Source organism: Sinohyriopsis cumingii, unplaced genomic scaffold (assembly GCF_028554795.1).
Source record: "Sinohyriopsis cumingii isolate HCF-2022 unplaced genomic scaffold, ASM2855479v2 utg001518l, whole genome shotgun sequence".
NCBI classification, from domain to species: domain Eukaryota; kingdom Metazoa; phylum Mollusca; class Bivalvia; order Unionida; family Unionidae; genus Sinohyriopsis; species Sinohyriopsis cumingii.
The window spans coordinates 604,365-623,515 of record NW_028316010.1 but is presented as its reverse complement, the minus strand read 5'-3'; the positions used below and the strand labels follow the sequence as shown (position 1 = coordinate 623,515).

Below are 19,151 nucleotides of genomic sequence, written 5' to 3'. Positions count from 1 at the left end.
GTTTATAAAGCCTTTCCTTGAAACATTGTTTCAGTAGTTACTTATGGTGTAAACTAAAAATGCCTGCAATTAAAACCCATCTACTTGAATAGAAAGTGCAATGAACCAAAAAATATTAGTCATTATCGCCATACACACACATGCATACATACATACATACATACATACATACATACATACATACATACATACATGTGTGTGTGATTATAATTTTTAACGTAGCTTTAACAATTTTTCATTCGCTACGATGTCTGCAGTGTGGCAGTTTATAGTGATGTCTAGCACTGGGGCATCATGACTCAGACACGTAGCATTATGTCCCACACAGTCACATTATCCTGGCACCAGGCCGACAAGTCCTAACACTAACCTCATAATGCTGAGCGCAAACGAGGTATATGTTAGAACCATTTTTGTAAGTCTTTGGTATGACTCGGCCGGGTATCGAACCCACGACCTCCCACTTCCGAGGTGGACGCTCTAACCACTAGGCCACATGAGCGGTTACACACATACAAACATACACACATACATACATACATACATACATATATACATACATACATACATACATACATACATACATACATACATACATACATACATACATACATACATACATGCATGCATGCATGCATGCATACATACATACATACATACATACATGCATGCATGCATGCATGCATACATGCATACATACATACATACATGCATACATACATGCATTCATACATACATACATACATTACATACATAAATATATATATATTTTATGTCGGAAATTGGCCTTGTCAAAGACGTTGTGTGGCGAAAGTTCTGAATACATGTTGCTAAAGCATTATTACTCTTCATCCACAAGCACACATTAATATGTTACTAATCCCTACTGCATGTCACTCTTATAATCTCACTATCCTAGATCCTGTCTTAACATGTCAACAGCGTATCTACACCAATTTTAGATAGAGTAGCATAATGTGGGAGTTTGGTGATCACGAAAAGCATACCCTCCTATTATATATATAATTTGACATCATCTTTCATCGCTTATGACTCATATGCGCATTTGGCACAATATGCCAATATATATTACGTCATCTTCTCCTACGTTGGATTTTGGTATTCGTGATATACCTTTATAGTTGTTCATGTTAATAGGACACATGGGTTTCGTAAATGGAACACATTCTAGCCCCGTTTCTGTATGTTTGGAGCTCTACAAGGTTCTGTAACCATCACCGTAATCAAAATTACATACACTCATCCGCTCTTAAGCGTCATAAATGTACAACCGGAGTCTCACCAAGTGTACACTGATGATTCACAAATAAACACATACAGCTAACCACCGGAAGTTAATAATACCATCGAAAGAGCAAAGAGAACCACGGCCAATGTAAGGTCAAGTAGGATATGTAACAAGCTAAGAATAAAAAAACTAAAACTGTCTTGATCATCACGTATAGACTTCTTATTTCAAATTGTATACCTCAAAAAATAATATCAACATTAAATGCACAGTCAGTACGAATCCTAGGCATCACTTCTCAGTAAGCTTTCATTGTACCAACATGTAATCAACATATACAAGGCGGCATAACTGGAGCTTAGACGCATCAAATCCATTTGCAGTTACATTTCGACTGATGCCTCTAAAACTATTCTGTGTCTTTAGTGCTTTCAAAGTTGGGCTATTGTAATTCACTCCAATGAGGTACTTGTGATATATGGCATCCTTGTCTACTACAATTCTTCAAAACGTTACAAACACGGCTCCTCCGGTCATTCTTAGAGTACTCGTTCGATTCAGGATCAAGTACAACATCTATGTTCCGACCTCTATTATGTACTGATGAAAAATATCTGAATGCAATCTCTTGCAAAGTGGAAATTAAGTCAAGCAGTCTGTCATACACATACATACATACATACATACATACATACATACATACATGCATACATACATAGATACATACATACATACATAAATACATAAATACATACATACATGCATGCATGGATGCATGCATGCTCGCATGATTGCATGCATACGTACATACATACATACATGCATACATACATACATACATACATAACGATGCATAACGATATATATTTTTCTGTGGGAAACTGACCTTGTCAAAGACGTTGTGTTGTGTTGATTATTCTTATCATATTTACGATTTATTAGTTATCCAATATGCAAGTACACTTTTCACTGATGAGTGCATACTTTGAAATTAAGGCTTCATTGTGTGGCTTTTGTTAGGAGCGAAGCATATTTTACTCTCAACAGTAATTACCTGAATGATTCTAAAAAATGTTATTCCCACTAATACATCTAGTTTCGGAAAATGAAAACTAGTTATAGGTTATGCAGATATTTTATAAATAACGGTAAATGTTAGCATATGGCCTCGGGTTCATGTTAACAAGTTATGGCCCGTCAGCTTAATGATTTGAGAGTGATTTATCTTTATTCTCATGGCATGAATGCTGCGTCATATTTGGATCTCTCTGAATGACCTATGACGTTGTATTGTATTAAACGCCAACATGCACGCACATTGTATATATTGTACTCCTTATTTTTCTTTTATCTGAGAGATATAAGCAGATTCGTACATGACAGAGTATAGCGTGTCAAAAGAGGAGACAAAGTATCGTATCTGAACAGACTAGAATCGTATTCGAAGCTGACAAAATGAAGTCGCCTGTCGGGCAACATTTTTAGTCAATTATTTGGTGGACGTCATTTTCTTGAATAAATCACCAGTATAAATAAAACACATTCAATCTGAAACAGATACGTATTTTTTAGAAAAATGGTTTATTGGTTAACATTAATGTACGTGAACCACACACGACATCGCCTGATCTGAAGGTAAGATTCATATTATAGTGTAGCATTAACTATTATATGTATATAATATAATAGATTATATTGTTTCATGAAGGTATCGTGAATCTTTTGATATAATTCATTTAGTGCATATATACCAAGATAAATGCTGAAGAAAATCTTGTTTAAGAAGTGAAATTAAACTTATTTGTCTACAACAAAAGGAAAAAAACTATATATCACGGATATGTTATGTCCTCTGAGAGGTCTTGTTCCACTTATGTAGCAAGTACATAAACAAGTTACATCACAGCCAGTTTTCGTGTATGCAACACTGAAGATAACTAAGCCGTTGAGGCTAAATAAACGGGTATACAGACTATTATATCGAATTGCCCTGCAAACAAGGCTAATAGCACACTGGATCGAATACTAACACATCTATTACTGTAAAAAGTAAACTATCACACTAGCACACAGCCATAGTGGAAAAAATATATAGAGTACTTACGGAGCACGCACCAGACGAAATTTACGAATACATGTTGTAAAAGCATTATTACTCTTGATCCATAAGTACACACTATTATGTTACTAATTCCTACTGCCTGTCAGTCTTATCATCTCAATATCCTAGATCCTGTCCATATATGTCAATAGCGCATCACGTCATCTACACCAAATTCAGATAAAAAAAACAATGTGGGAGTTTGTTTATCACCAAAAGTATACCGTCCTACCGTATATATATATATATATATATATATATATATATATATATATATATATATATATATTGGTATCCTCTGTCACCAGCCTATCACGTATAGGCACATTTGGCACAATATACCACTATATCTTATGTCACCTTCTCCTACATTGTATTTTGGTATTCGCGATATAGTTTTACAGTGGTTCAAGTTAATGGGCCACACGGGTCTCGTAAATGGAAAACATTCTAACCACGTTAATATGTTTTTTTTAGCTCCACAAGGTTCTGTAACCATTCCGATCATCACAATTATATACACTCATTCGCTCTCAAATGTCATAAACAGACATCCGGAGTCTCACCAAGTGTACACTGATGATTCACAAATAAACACGTATAGATGACCACCGGAAGTTAGTAATAACATCATAGGAGTATAGAGAACCACGCCCAATTTAAGGACAAATAATATATGTAACATGCTAAGGATTATATAAACTAAGACCGTCCTGATCACCACGAACAGACTTTCTAATTCAAATTGTTTATCTCAGACATTACAATCAACATTATACATACATACATACATACATACATACATACATACATACATACATACATACATATATACATACATACATACATACATACATACATACATACATACATACATACATACATACATATATACATACATACATACATACATACATACATACATACATACATACATACATACAGACAGACATACATAGAAACATACACACATACAAACATACATACATACATACATACATACATAATTACATACATAAGGATATATATATATATATATATATATATATATATATATATATATATATATATATATATATATATATATATAATGTAGGAAATTGGCCTTGTCAAAGACGTTGTGTGGGGTTGATTATTTTCATCATCTTTACAATTTGTTAGTTAATTATTTGTGCAAGTACACTTTTCAATGATGAGTGCGTACTTTAACATTACGGCTTCAGTGTCTCCCGTTTGTGATGAATGAGCCATAGTTGTACTCTCAGCAGTAGCAAGCAAGAGACAATTACATGAATGCTTCTGAAATAATGTTTTTCCCAGTAATAAATCTAGTTTCGGAAAATGGAAACTAGTGATAGGTTCTGCGGATATTTAATAAATAACGGTAAACGTTAACATATGGCCTCGTGTTCATATCAACAATGTATGGCCCGTCAACTTTACATTTGAGAGAGAATTAGCTTTATTATCATTGTATGAATGCTGCGTCATATTTGGTTCTCATTGAATGACCAATAACGTTGTATTGTATTAATCGTCAACATGCACGCATACTGTATATCTTTTACTCATTTGTTTTCCTATGCCAAAAGATTTAAGCAGATTGGTACATGACAATGTATATCGTGTCAAAAGAGAAGACAGATTATCCCATCTGAACAGACTGTAATCGTATTCGAAATTAACAAAATAGAGTTATCTTTCAGGCAACATGTTTTATCAATTATTTTGTGGACGTAACTTTCTTAAATCAGTCACCAGCATCGCTCCAAATCTTTCAATCTGAAGCAGATACTTCTTTATTAGACAAATGGTTTCATTGGTTAATATTCATGTACGTGAAACACATACGACATCGCCTGATCAGAAGGCAAGATTTGTATAATTGTGTAGTATTCCTTTTTTAATTGTCTCTTGAAGGATTCTTGAATCTTGTGACAACATTCATTTCATTTAGCAAATATATACCAAGATAATTGACTGAAGTCAATCTTGTTTAAAATTAATTAAACGTGTTGGTTCATAACATCATAAAATATAGATCATGGATATATTATGTCCTCTGAGAGGTCTTGTTCCACTTAAGAATCAAGTACATTATCAAGTTATATGACTGGCAGTATGGGGGTATGAAGGACTGACTCTAACTACGATGTTGACGCTACAGCAACGAATAGACTGACTATTATGCCGAATTCTTCTGCAAACCAGGCCAATAGCACACTGGATGGAATACAAACACAACTATGATTTTAAAGATTGACTAGGAAACTAACACACTACCATAATGGAAGTAAATATGAAAAGCACTTACGAAGCACGCACCAGATGAAAGTTATGAATACATGTTGTAAAAGCATTATTACTCTTGATCCATAAGCACACTCTAGTATGTTAATAATCCCTACTGTATGCCACTCTTATAATCTCACTATCCTAGATCCTGTCCTAACATGTCAACAGCGTATCTACACCAATTTCAGATAAAGCAGCATAATGTGCGAATTTGATGATCACGAGAAGCATTCCTTCCTGTGGTATATATACTTTGAGAACATCTTTCACCCCCTATGACTTATATGGCATTTGGCACAATTTACCAATGTATATTACGTCATGTTCTCCTCCATTGGATTTTGATACTCGCGATATAGCTTTATAGTTGTTCAGTTTAATAGGACACATGGGTTTCGCAAATGGAAAACATTCTATAACCGTTTCTGTATGTTTTGGAGCTCCACAAGGTTCTGTTATCATCACCGTAATCTAAATTATATATATTCATCCGCTCTTAAGCGTCATAAATAGACATCATCCGGAGTCTCACCAAGTGTATATTGATGATTCACAAATAAACACATACAGCTGACCACCGGAAGTTAATAATGCCATCGAAAGAGCAAAGAGAACCACGCCCAATGTAAGGTCAAGTAGGATATGTAACATGCTAAGAATAAAAAAAACTAAGACTGTCTTGATCACCACGTATAGACTTCTAATTTCAAATTGTATACCTCAAAAAATAATTATCAACATTAAATGCACAGTCAGTACGAATCCTAGGCATCACTTCTCAGTAATCTCTCATTGTACCAACATGTAATCAACATATACAAGGCGGCATAACTGGAGCTTAGACGCATCAAATCCATTTGCAATTACATTTCGACTGATGCCTCTAAAACTATTCTGTGTCTTTAGTGCTTTCAAAGTTGGGCTATTGTAATTCACTCCAATGAGGTACTTCTGGCATCCGGCATCCTTGTCTACTACAATTCTTCAAAACGTTAAAAACACGGCTCTTCCGGTCATTCTTAGAGTACTCGTTCGATTCAGGATCAAGCACAACATCTATGTTCCGACCTCTATTATGTACTGATGAAAAATATGTGAATGCAATCTCTTGCAAAGTGGAAATTAAGTCAAGCAGTCTGTCGTACACATACATACATACAAACATACATACATACATAGATACATACATACATACATACATACATACATACATACATACATAAATACATACATACATGCATGCATGGATGCATGCATGCTCGCATGATTGCATGCATACATACATACATACATACATACATACATACATCCATACATACATACATACATAAGATTTATATGTGGGAAACTGACCTTGTCAAATACGTTGTGTTGTGTTGATTATTCTTATCATATTTACGATTTATTAGTTATCCAATATGCAAGTACACTTTTCACTGATGAGTGCATACTTTGAAATTAAGGCTTCATTGTGTGGCTTTTGTTAGGAGCGAAGCATATTTTACTCTCAACAGTAATTACCTGAATGATTCTAAAAAATGTTATTCCCACGAATACATCTAGTTTCGGAAAATGAAAACTAGTTATAGGTTATGCAGATATTTTCTAAATAACGGTAAATGTTAGCATATGGCCTCGGGTTCATGTTAACAAGTTATGGCCCGTCAGCTTAATGATTTGAGAGTGAATTATCTTTATTCTCATGGCATGAATGCTGCGTCATATTTGGATCTCTCTGAATGACCTATGACGTTGTATTGTATTAAACGCCAACATGCACGCACATTGTATATATTGTAATCTTTATTTTTCTTATATCTGAGAGATATAAGCAGATTCGTACATGACAAAGTATAGCGTGTCAAAAGAGGAGACAAAGTATCGTATCTGAACAGACTAGAATCGTATTCGAAGCTGACAAAATGAAGTCGCCTGTCGGGCAACATTTTTAGTCAATTATTTGGTGGACGTCATTTTCTTGAATAAATCACCAGTATAAATAAAACACATTCAATCTGAAACAGATACGTATTTTTTAGAAAAATGGTTTATTGGTTAACATTAATGTACGTGAACCACACACGACATCGCCTGATCTGAAGGTAAGATTCATATTATAGTGTAGCATTAACTATTATATGTATATAATATAATATATTATATTGTTTCATAAAGGTATCGTTAATCTTTTGATATCGTTCATTTAGTACATATATACCAAGATAAATGCTGAAGAAAATCTTGTTTAAGAAGTGAAATTAAACTTACTTGTCTAAAAAAAAAAAAAAAAAAAAAAAAAAAAAAAAAAAAAAAAAAAAATATATATATATATTATGTAGGAAATTGGCCTTGTCAAATACGTTGTGTGGGGTTGATTATTTTCATCATCTGTACAATTTGTTAGTTAGTTATTTGTGCAAGTACACTTTTCAATGATGAGTGCGTACTTTGACATTACGGCTTCAGTGTCTTCCGTTTGTGACGAATGAGCCATAGTTGTACTCTCAGCAGTAGCAAGCAAGAGACAATTACCTGAATGCTTCTGAAATAATGTTATTCCCAGTAATAAATCTAGTTTCGGAAAATGGAAACTAGTGATAGGTTCTGCGGATATTTAATAAATAACGGTAAACATTAACATATGGCCTCGTGTTCATATCAACACGAAAAGCATTCCTTCCTATGGTATATATACTTTGAGAACATCTTTCACCCCTTATGACGTATATGGCATTTGCAACAATATACCAATATATATTACGTCGTCTTCCCTTACGTTGGATTTTGGTATTCGTGATATAGCTTTACAGTTGTTCATGTTAATAGGACATATGGGTTTCGTAAATGGAAAACATTCTAGCCCCGTTTATGTATGTTTTGGAGCTCCACAAGGTTCTGTTATTATCGCCGTGATCTAAATTATATAAGTAGTGAATGGGGCAACTTTAGCGACAATTGGAATTTGCATTATAAACTATCCTGGGCCACTTTGGCGACAATGGGAAATTTAACATTACGTAAATCTCTGGGCCACTTTAGCGACAATGGGAAATTAACATGGGAATATATTTTGGGTCTGTTGAGCGACAAGGGAAATTAACATGGGGAATAATTCGTGGGTCTGTTGAGCGACAAGGGAAATTTAACATGGGAGAAATAAAGCAATTCTAGGGCAAGGGGAATTTAACATGGGATTTTTGTTTGTTCTTTTTTCAAAATAAAAAAATAAAAAGGGGGTAGGCAATTGAAAGTCGATCTCTTTTCGAGAAATGTGGGTGGCCCTGAAAAGGGCCTTTGGGTTTATATATGCCCTTAACATGAAGGCATCTGTGACTTCTTCTTGTCCTTAGGCTTCGTCTCACTGTAGGACCGTAAATAAGGACTCATTTGAGGCATCCTTGCCTCTCCACGTAAATCCTACGTATCCATAGGTTGCTGGCGGTCCTATGGACAACCGTCCATTCGGATCGGACATACATTGGTATGTCCGTCCTGAACATCATTGTTGACACAAGGGTGGAAGATTCAACGTCAGTCCACATGCTGAGGCGACGAGAACAGGTAAATCAATGCTGTGATCTGCACTTATTTATAGGTAGAGGAAGGATTGAAACGGAAAGAGTTCATTGACCAATCCAAACACGCGTTACAAAATTCAGTCAGCTCGCATCCAATCCGAAGAGAACAGTCTGTGACGTCACGTGGTCTATATAGATTCGCTAGTGCCTGTGCGCTGTCAATCCACGCGACAGTTATTCAACATGACGGAAACTCAGAAAACGATCAATTGGGGTGCACCAGCAGTGGAGAGCACCCAAGGGAACCCGGACTTACTTTCAGAAGAGGTGAATTCGGATTTTGTGGATTTTCTTACCTCGCAAGAATTTGTTCCGGAACCTTCGTCACCTTCATTACCACACGTGGAGAATTTTAGACAGAGACAGAAAGAAGAATTGGAGAAATTTATACAACGACAAAAGGAAGCGGAACAAACTTTTCTTTTACAGCAACAACAGCAAGAAGAGTAAGAAAAAAAACAAGAATAAGAAGAAGAAGCAGCAGCAAAGAAACAAGAGGGTGAAAATCAAACGGTCACGGTACCGTTAGACATTTTAGCGGAGTTAAGAAGTCTGAAACAAATGTATCAGACTTCTTTATCACGACCGAAGAGAATACGACCTTCCCGAGCTAAACACGCCAACCCTTTGACTAAGCCTACCGTACCACCCTTAGTGATTTCAACCCAATCATCATCATCAGAAGTAGGCCTCGGCCGTGGCAAAGGCTTAAGGCAGTTAAAGTTGATTGCTTAAACTCACCCCTACACCAAAAACCAAAGGCCCTTTTCAGGGACACCCACTTCTCTCGAAAAGAGATAGACTTTCAATTGCCAATAACTCAAAAAAGAACAAAAAAAAAAAACATTTTACCCCTATAGTACGTGTATATGAGTGCGTGAGTGTAGCTTCTTATTTAAAATCAAAACTCAAAGACACTTACCTTTTCATACCTAATTTATTATTTTATAAATAGTTACAATCCAATTCACAATTCACAACAGAGCACTTTAAAAAGTACATTCACTTCTTCTGTCTCACTGTTTAGACTCTCTGTTTTTTAAATTTCTTCACCGTCACAGTTTTTTCCTCCTCTTCCTTCTCACTTTCTTCCCTTCTTCTTTTCTTCTCCTGTTTCTTTTTCTTTACCTGGCTGCTTTCTTCCTCTGAAGAATCCCTCTCTTCTTCTGAAGAATCCCTCTCTTCTTCTGACTCCTCTTGTTTTTTTTTTGGGCAATCTGGAGACCAATGTCCTTTTTCTTGACAATAATAACAGGTATCTTGACTTTTGTCTTTTCTAGCCCATTTTTTTCTTTTTTGACGGTCTGGACACTCTGAAGACCAATGCCCTTTCTTCTGACAGATATAGCAAGTATCTTGACTTTTATCTCGAAAAGAAGGACTTGTATTCCGTCGGCTGGTCTGAAGAAAATTTTATAATGACCCCTCGCAAAGCTCTGATGAAACGTTCGATTTGGCTAGTCCCTTCCATCGTTGTGTTCGGTTAGAGAGTGAAATGAATAGTGAAAGGCAGGACACACACCCTTTTATATACACTGGTCTGCCAGGACTATAAATTAGTCCATGCTGTTTAAATTTTAGTCATTTGACGTTTTTCACTCAAGATGAAACGATCCTATTCATTTGAGAAGAAAGAAGAAGAAAGTAAGAGGCAGAAACGTGATCTATCGCCTCGTACCAGAGCTGAAGTCTTGGCACAAATTCATGCCAGTGATTTTGAAGAGGACATGAGTGAACCAGAATCCAAACCCTCTAAACAAAGTTCACCACCCTTAGTTAACCCTGAAAAGTACTATGACATTCGAGAGACAGAAAAGCGCTCCTCTTGAAAATTTAGAACCACGGCTTACAAATACACGGTGAAGTCCGAAGTACCGTTAGAGAAAGCAGAAGGTTTCATCACCGGGGTGTGGGATTCTTTACTCACCACACTCAAGCGACAATGTCAACCCAAAGAAGACGACCGCTTGAGACTTTCCATACAACACGACGGTTTGAAATCCCCTGTTTGGATCGAGTTTAGCAGCCCTGCAGAATTGACCGCTTCCAAAGTCATGGACAAGATTCAACACGTGCAACAATCCAATGACCAGTTTGACATCACCGATGGAAAAACCACACTGGACATGACCCATGTCTCTCCTCCTCAAGGGACTGGCCGCAAAAATGTCTTATTGGTGAACGACCTTCGCAGCACCAAGAAGAGTCTCGTCCGAATTCACAACCCTCAAGACCAGATGTGTTTAGCCAGGGCCATCGTGGTGGGACGAACCTATGCTAACAAGAATGACACGGTAGAATGGAAAAGAACCTGGAAAACTATTCAACGATCCGACCAAGCCAAACAACGAAGTGAAGCAGAACTCCTGTTGCAACAAGCCGGACTGTCCACAGATACACCCTGTGGCATTCCTGAAATGCAAACATTGCAAGATGTCCTAGTTCCACACTACACCTTGAAAGTGCACCCTCAAGAAATGCGCGGGCCTCTGTTGTTTCGAGGGAAAGACTTTAAGGATGTAAAATACATTCATGTCTATTATCACGATGACCATTTCGATACCATTACCAGTATCACCGGATTCCTGGGATACAGATATTACTGTGAGAAATGTGACCATGGTTATAACAATCGAGAGCAACACAAGCATTGCGGATTGAAATGCTCAGTATGTTTGGCCTCTCCACCCTGTCTGAACGAAGGGCAAGAACCAGTGCCTTGTCCTGCTTGTCTGCGCACGTTTGTCAGCCCTGCCTGTTACCAAAAACATCTGAAGACGCAAGGTTCACAGCAGAAATGTACTTGTCAACTCCTGAGATTGTGCCCTACGTGTGGACAAGCCATACGTACCAACAGTGCCAAGGCACAGGTATCTTCAGGAAAGAAAAAAATGTCACATTTGTCACCGAATCGAAGACTTGGAACACCACTGCTACGTGCAAAAATACCCACCCCAACCAGAGAAAGAGGATGGTCACAAGAAGAAAGGCAATTTCATCTTTTTCGATTTCGAATGCATGCAAGAGACTGGCATTCACATTCCTAATTTCTGCGTGGCTCATCGAGCGTGCGAGAAGTGCATTCAAGAACCTATCTTCAGTCATTGCCATCACTGCAGCAAGATTCCTGGAGGACGTGAAAAAATCTTTCAGGGACCGAACACGATAGCCGATTTTGCCCAATGGGTCTTAGACCCCATCGACAAGACGTGGAGCCAAGAGGACATCGAACGTTACGGAGATTGTCATCGTCATGCCACTGTGATGGCTCACAATTTCTCCGGATACGATGGACAGTTTCTATACTATACGGAACAAGGCACCGAGCGTCCTAAAGTGACTTTGAACGGAGCCAAAATCATTTTCATGCAAGTGGGACAAGTACAGTTTAAAGATTCGATGAGTTACTTGGCCATGCCTTTGAGCCGAATGCCTAAAACATTTGGAATGACAGAAATGGTTAAAGGGTACTTTCCACACTTTTTCAATACGGAAGCCAATCAACACGCCGTTCTACCCCATTTACCTGAGGCTCACTATTACGACCCTGACAACATGCGTACCGAACAACGAGAAGCTTTCTACGCTTGGGACCAGGCTCACGCCTCGGACCCTTTCGACTTTCAGGAAGAAATGTTAAAGTATTGTCGTTCCGACGTGGATATTTTACGACGATGCTGTGGAAAACTTCGAGAACTGTTCATGGAACACGGAGGGGTCGATCCTCTGAAAGATGCTTGCACCATTGCCAAAGCGTGTTCCTTAGTGTACCGGCAACGATTCATGCCTGAAAACACTGTGGCTGTCATCAGTCCTCAAACGACCAACTATGTCAAACGTCAATACTCGGTCAAAGCCCTATGCTGGTTATATTACTTGTGCGACAAGGAAGACAAATGGATTCAGCATGCCAGCAACGGAGGGGGCGAAAAGACCATCGGAACGCATTCGGTCGATGGCTGGGACTTAGAAAACCCCAAGATCGTGTACGAGTTTAACGGTTGCTTATTTCACGGATGTCCCGTCTGTTACCCTGACCGTGGCACTAAAAATCATTTTTTACAACGAACCATGGAAGACTTGTACCAGGACACTTGTCAGCGACGCCTAAAGTTAGAACAGGAAGGATACCAAGTAGTGGAAATGTGGGAACACGAATACGATCACCGCTTGAAAACTGATCCCGAATTTAAACGCCTCGTGGAAAGTTACCAGTTCATGGACCCCCTGAACCCAAGGGATAGTTTGTACGGAGGAAAGACCAATGCTACCTGTTTGCTGTACCAAGCCGACGAAGAGAAAGGAGAAGAAATGAAATACTTGGACGTGTGTTCGCTGTATCCCTACGTATGCAAATATTGTCGCTTTCCTGCAGGGCACCCACAATTGTTCACGGAACACATCGGCCTGAAAAACATTCGACAATACGAAGGCTTGATCAAGTGCAAAGTTTTGCCTCCCAAGGACTTGTACCATCCCGTCTTACCTCACCATTGCCAAGGCAAACTGATGTTTCCTTTGTGCCGTACTTGTGCCGAAACGTGCGACCAAGATCAGCCTTGTCAGCACACCCAGGAAGAACGGGCTTTGACGGGAACCTGGGTCAGCGTAGAATTGTTCAAAGCTCTGGACATGGGATATCAACTGTTAGAAGTGTACGAAATTTGTCACTTTCCCAAGACACAACAATACCACAAGGGTGACCCCATGCAGAAAGGCATTTTCGCCGACTACGTGGATGCCTTTTTGAAAATGAAACAAGAAGCCAGTGGCTATCCTTCCTGGTGTCAGACTCCCGAAGACCAAAATACATTCAAAGAGAAATACTGGGCACAAGAAGGCATTACTTTAGATCACATCGAGAAAAACGAAGGCAGGCGATCGTTTGCCAAAGTGATGTTAAATTGCTTGTGGGGTAAAATGGCACAACGTCCGTGTTTACCCAACACGGAGTATTTGACAGAACCTTCCCGCTACTTTCAGATGATTCACGACAAAACCAAATTCATGAAACACGTGGACGTAGTTCGCGAGGATTTGATCTTGGTCAGATACGAAGAAGATCTGGACTTTGTACAAGACGACCCTTTTGGAAATGTCATCATTGCGGCTTACGTGACAGCTCATGCTCGCTTAAAATTGTACGAAGCTTTAGAACTGTTAGGGGAACGCGTCCTGTACTTTGACACGGACAGTTGCATTTACATCCATCACCCAAGTCAACAGCACCCTGACATCGAAGGAAACCGTTTAGAAGCCTGGACAGACGAGCATCCCGACGACAAGATTCTAAGTTTCGTCAGTGGAGGTCCAAAAAATTACGGCTACGAATACCGGGACCCACAAGGAGAAGTGCACACGAAGTGTAAAGTGAAAGGATTGACTCTGAATTATCGTACCAGTCGTGTGGTCAACTTTGGGGTATTGAAAGAAGCCTTGCAATCTGGAGAAGATGAACACTTTAAAGTGACCACCTATCAACCCAACAAGATTGTACGTTTACCCACTCACCACATCGTCAGTCGACCCTTGGAAAAAGTCTATCAAATCGTGTACCAGAAGCGAGTGCGACTTCCCAATCATTTCACCTTGCCGTATGGACACGCCGGTATTGGTCTGTATGTAAAAAGGAACCCTAGGCAAGATCGAAAGTTCATTGTGACTACCAAGACCAAGCGAACAAGACTTTCAGAGAAACACAAAACAAGTTCAGACAGGCACAATTCAAGTTTGGGGCTTCTGAAGTGGAATGCGATTGTGAGCCTTGCGATGGGAACGATGCTGTACGCTGTGACCTTAGTGATGTCGTAAAGCATCATGGGAAATTTGTTCTCACTACCCCTATCATGGAAAGTGATGCTGTGCGTGTCAAACCTGAGGGATGCAAAAGCGATGCCGCTCGTCCTCTTGGACACTTTGCTGGGTTTCGTTTTAAAGGTGGATGTTCACCTTCACGTTTACCCCTCTACGGATTTCATCCAGCCCTGAGCAAACTCCTGTCCATGTCACCCAACCCTCATCAAAACGAACCTGTGAAAGACGAATATTCGTTCCATGTACGTTTGTCGGAATACTGCGACTTTGAAAATCGTCTTCAATCTTTCAAATGAAAATGGCCTAAGTATCTGGGAGGACCGACCGCCGAAGAATTAGCCAGAGCCGGATTGTTCTGCCTTGGCGAAGGGGATAAAGTCAAGTGCTTCAGTTGCGGTGTGTCACTTCACCACTGGGAACCGGAAGATTCGGCCTACCTAGAACATGCTCGATGGTCACCGAATTGTCATTACTTACCCTTAGTGAGACCGAGACATTGAAGTAACTTACCATGTCGTTGACGAAGAAGAAGAAACCAGATTGGTTAGGAGTCAAATGTTGGACATCACCGAGACCAGTATTTAAACTTCATTTCAAAAACGATATTGAATCATTACCTAAAGAACTGCAAGAGAAGATTTACAAGGAAGTTTGGCAGGGGTTTGCCAGAGTGAAATCTCAATGGGTGACTGTAGAACTTTTGTGCCGAGAAAGTCAACCAGTGTGTTAGATTTCTCTGGGTCAAGTGTGCATTCGTCCTATTATATTACTCTAGACCGCTTACATCAAAAGAGTTCAATGAGATTCTTGGACGTTATTCTGAACGGCAGTGGCCAGAAATTACTCACTATGTGGATTACTTTTGCCCTAGGAGAAGATTGTGAATTGTACGGACTGACCTATTCATGGATACTTTGCAAGAGAACATTCGTGCTTTGCCTGTGGAGTTGAGAGAACGCATTTACCGAGAGCTGGTCAAAATACAAGTCAAATGTAAAGAACAATTGCATCCATTACGTCACCAGATCTTTAACCACTGGTACTATTGCTTCCGAAATAAAGAGACTATAAAATCAGGAATCCATGCCACGGCTTATGTCACAAGTGATTGAACAGATTCCGTGGAAGGAACTCAATGACCATATTTAAACCGTGGATCATTACCATCAATTATTACAAGAACTGTATCCATCCAAGTTGGGTCGACAAGTGGTGTGTGTCTTAGTGACTTGTTTTCTGGGATTTCGTTTACCAGCCGATTCCTTGTGGACTCTTTACGAACAGTACTTACCACCCCAATGACCTTAAATGGTCACGAAAGACTCCTTTTTCTCAAATCCTTGCGTTTTCGTCTGGATACTTCTCGACCTCAACAGGAAAAAACGATTCGTCAACTTTTAGCTACCGAAGACGTGTATGACGATGTGTGTGTAGCTTGTGTCTTACACCCCAATTGGACAGATGTCCATGACTGGAAAAAAGGGTGTTTTGAGGCCCAGTATGCACGAGAGTTGTTCAAGGAAAAAAGTTACTTTTCAACCTGTGTTAGTGACAGTGCCAGAAGAACCCGGCACCCAGGACAGGACTGTCGTGGACATGCCTAAAAGACCCTTTCGGGAGGACACTTGTGTGACCTTACCCCCTATAGAACTGGTCAGAACATTACCCAAAACATGTTGTACAGACACTTGTGTTTATTCCACGTTGATGGTTATCATGTGCCTTTTATCGTTGTACTTAAGCCTTTGGCTTTTATGTATTTTTGTATTTCGTGTTCATGTTTAAAACATTCAATAAACGTGTCCTGAGAAAAGTATATAAACTCTCGTCTTGTTTGTTGTCGTGTCACAAGTGACATTCCTGACACTATGGCTACCTCTGCTATCTCTGCTCCCTCTTCATCTACTGTCAAAGTCATCGACGAACACTTAGATCGTGCCAGTTGGGAGGCTTTGTATCTTCGCCATCCCTTTAACATGCTCATTGCTGGACCTAGCGGTTCAGGCAAAACCGAATTCCTCAAACGTTTGATCGAACATAAACATCATTTGATCGATCGACCACCTCAACGCATTGTGTGGTGTTACAAAGAGTGGTAATCGGCGTACAGCCTCTTGCGAGAAAGTCAAGGCGATTCCATCGTGTTTGTGGAAGGCATTCCTAAAGAAGACGACGGCATCGTCTCTGACTCCCGTCAAACCCATTTGGTCATTTTCGACGACATGTTAGGAGAAGACGAAGAAGCAATTAAACTGTGGTTCACGCGCAAAGGGCATCACCGTAATGTCAGTGTCGTTTACATCACTCAAAATTTGTTTCAACAAAGTAAAGCCCATCGCACCATCAGTCTCAATGCGCATTACGTGGTCTTGTTTAAAAGCCCTCGAGATAAATCGCAAGTGGAAGTCTTAGCCAAACAGTTAGGAACGCCTTGGCTGACTCAGGCGTACGACGATGCCACTCAAACTCCACACGCCTATTTACTCGTCGATTTGAAACCTACGACCCCCGATGATTTGCGATTTCGTACCCACTTGTTTCACCACTGGTGCCAAGACGGAGGGCCTGTCCTGTACACGTCTCCGTCCTCGACTTTACTTCATTCCACAAAAAAAATCTATAAAACCTCAGACCCTTTTCGTATGTCTCACAACGTCAACATGACGTCCCTTCACTCGCATCTTCCCGTCAAATTGATTCGTGCCTTGTATGGCATCAATCGAGAAAAAAATCCACAAACACGAGCTCGTGTCTTAGAAGCTAGTCTCAAAGAAGTCTTACGATGGTTCACGGTGACGGCACGTCAATTACTCCAAGGGATCATTCAGATTCCTCATCAAACCAAACGCTGTTTTGATCGAAACAAAGTCGCTTTGACCCAACTGGCCGATCCCCGCATCGACACTCAGATAAAAAAACAAATCATTTTGAAACCTGGAGGGAGCGGTACTCTAGGAGGGGTCATCATTCGCTCTCTCTTAAGATGGGATCATAATGCCCCCATAGTTCTCCCCAAGAAAAATGTCAAACGAAGCTCCAAGAAGAAGAAAAAGACCAGGTCCTCAAGGAGACCCGTGTCTCCAAGAACTTCTCCAGTGGCGGGACCCTCCTCTTACCAGACACCACCCCGGAAAAAGAAAAGAAGCCCCCCCCAAAAAAGAAACAGAGAAAATACCCCCAGAAAAAGAAAAGTCCACAGAAGAAAATTACTCGCAATAGAGGCACTTCGGCCAGGAAGCAACCTTACACTCGCAAGCCACAACCTGCCACGGCGGTGACCGCGTCTCCGGTAGCCTCAGGTTCATTCACTTCTCCGTTGACGTCACCAAGAACTGAAGAGTACTTGGAGACGTTGATCACACCAAGAACTTCTCCGTTGATGACCCCAAGAACTTCTCCAGTGGCAGGACCCTCGAATTTAGTGGCAGTGGTCGCTGCTCACAAAGTACCTTCTCCCAAAATCAAAGTCCAAGAAAGATCGGGCATGTTACAAAGTTTACTGGATTTGTCCAAGCAAGAACTGACTCGATTTAGTCCGTTACGTACCCCTGCACGACGTGTCATGCCTGTCCTCAAGTTGATACGACGTAAAGACAATCAGTGGCGACGCGTTCCAGTATAAAAAAGGTATCTGACCAAGTAGGGTATCAGTATTTTGTTGCTCCTGAAGATGTCACCCTCCAGAAAACATCCCTCTCCTAAACAACCCCAAGGAAAGAAAAGGAAAGGACTGCCTCCACGTTTAGTCAAACACGGGGACATGTTATCTGTCCTGTCCAAAGCTTCTCCACCCCTACGAAAAAAACTCATTCAATCAGCTTCCAAAGAGGTCATCGATACCGTGTGCGAATGTTGTTTGAACGTCTTGAAAGGCACGATCCCTTTGTCCAAACACCAGAAACAATGCTTAGGCAAACATCGTCACGTTCTTCGCCAAATGGTTCAAAAGAAAATCCCCCTTCGTGAAAAGAAGAAGATGTTGTTCCATCGTGAACGCATTTTACCTCTCTTGTTAGGCCCATTGCTGAAAGGAGTCTTGGGAACCATGTTGGGAGGAGGGATGGGAGCAAGATAAAAAGGCCCTTTGAAGTCCCAATATCTCAGAATCGACCCT

General features: G+C 39.9%; 1 protein-coding gene across 5 annotated transcripts in view; it reads right to left on the bottom strand.

Annotated features, from left to right (window-relative positions):
* Positions 1-19,151, bottom strand: part of LOC149772063 (C-type mannose receptor 2-like) — a 45,852-nt gene that overhangs the window by 16,174 nt on the left and 10,527 nt on the right. Inside the window, exon 1 of one of the 5 annotated variants that reach the window (XR_016418028.1) lies at positions 3,354-3,529. The exons of 1 other annotated variant lie outside the window; for it this stretch is intronic. Coding sequence is in view for 3 of the 4 variants with exons in the window: in XM_089947930.1 (XP_089804056.1) it covers positions 5,665-5,710 (46 nt within the window). In the remaining variant the exon portion in view is untranslated. Of the gene's footprint in view, positions 1-3,353; positions 3,530-5,664; positions 5,800-19,151 lie in introns of those variants that run through there. 3 more of the 5 variants (XM_089947930.1, XM_089947931.1, XM_089947928.1) reach the window with 3 other exon arrangements.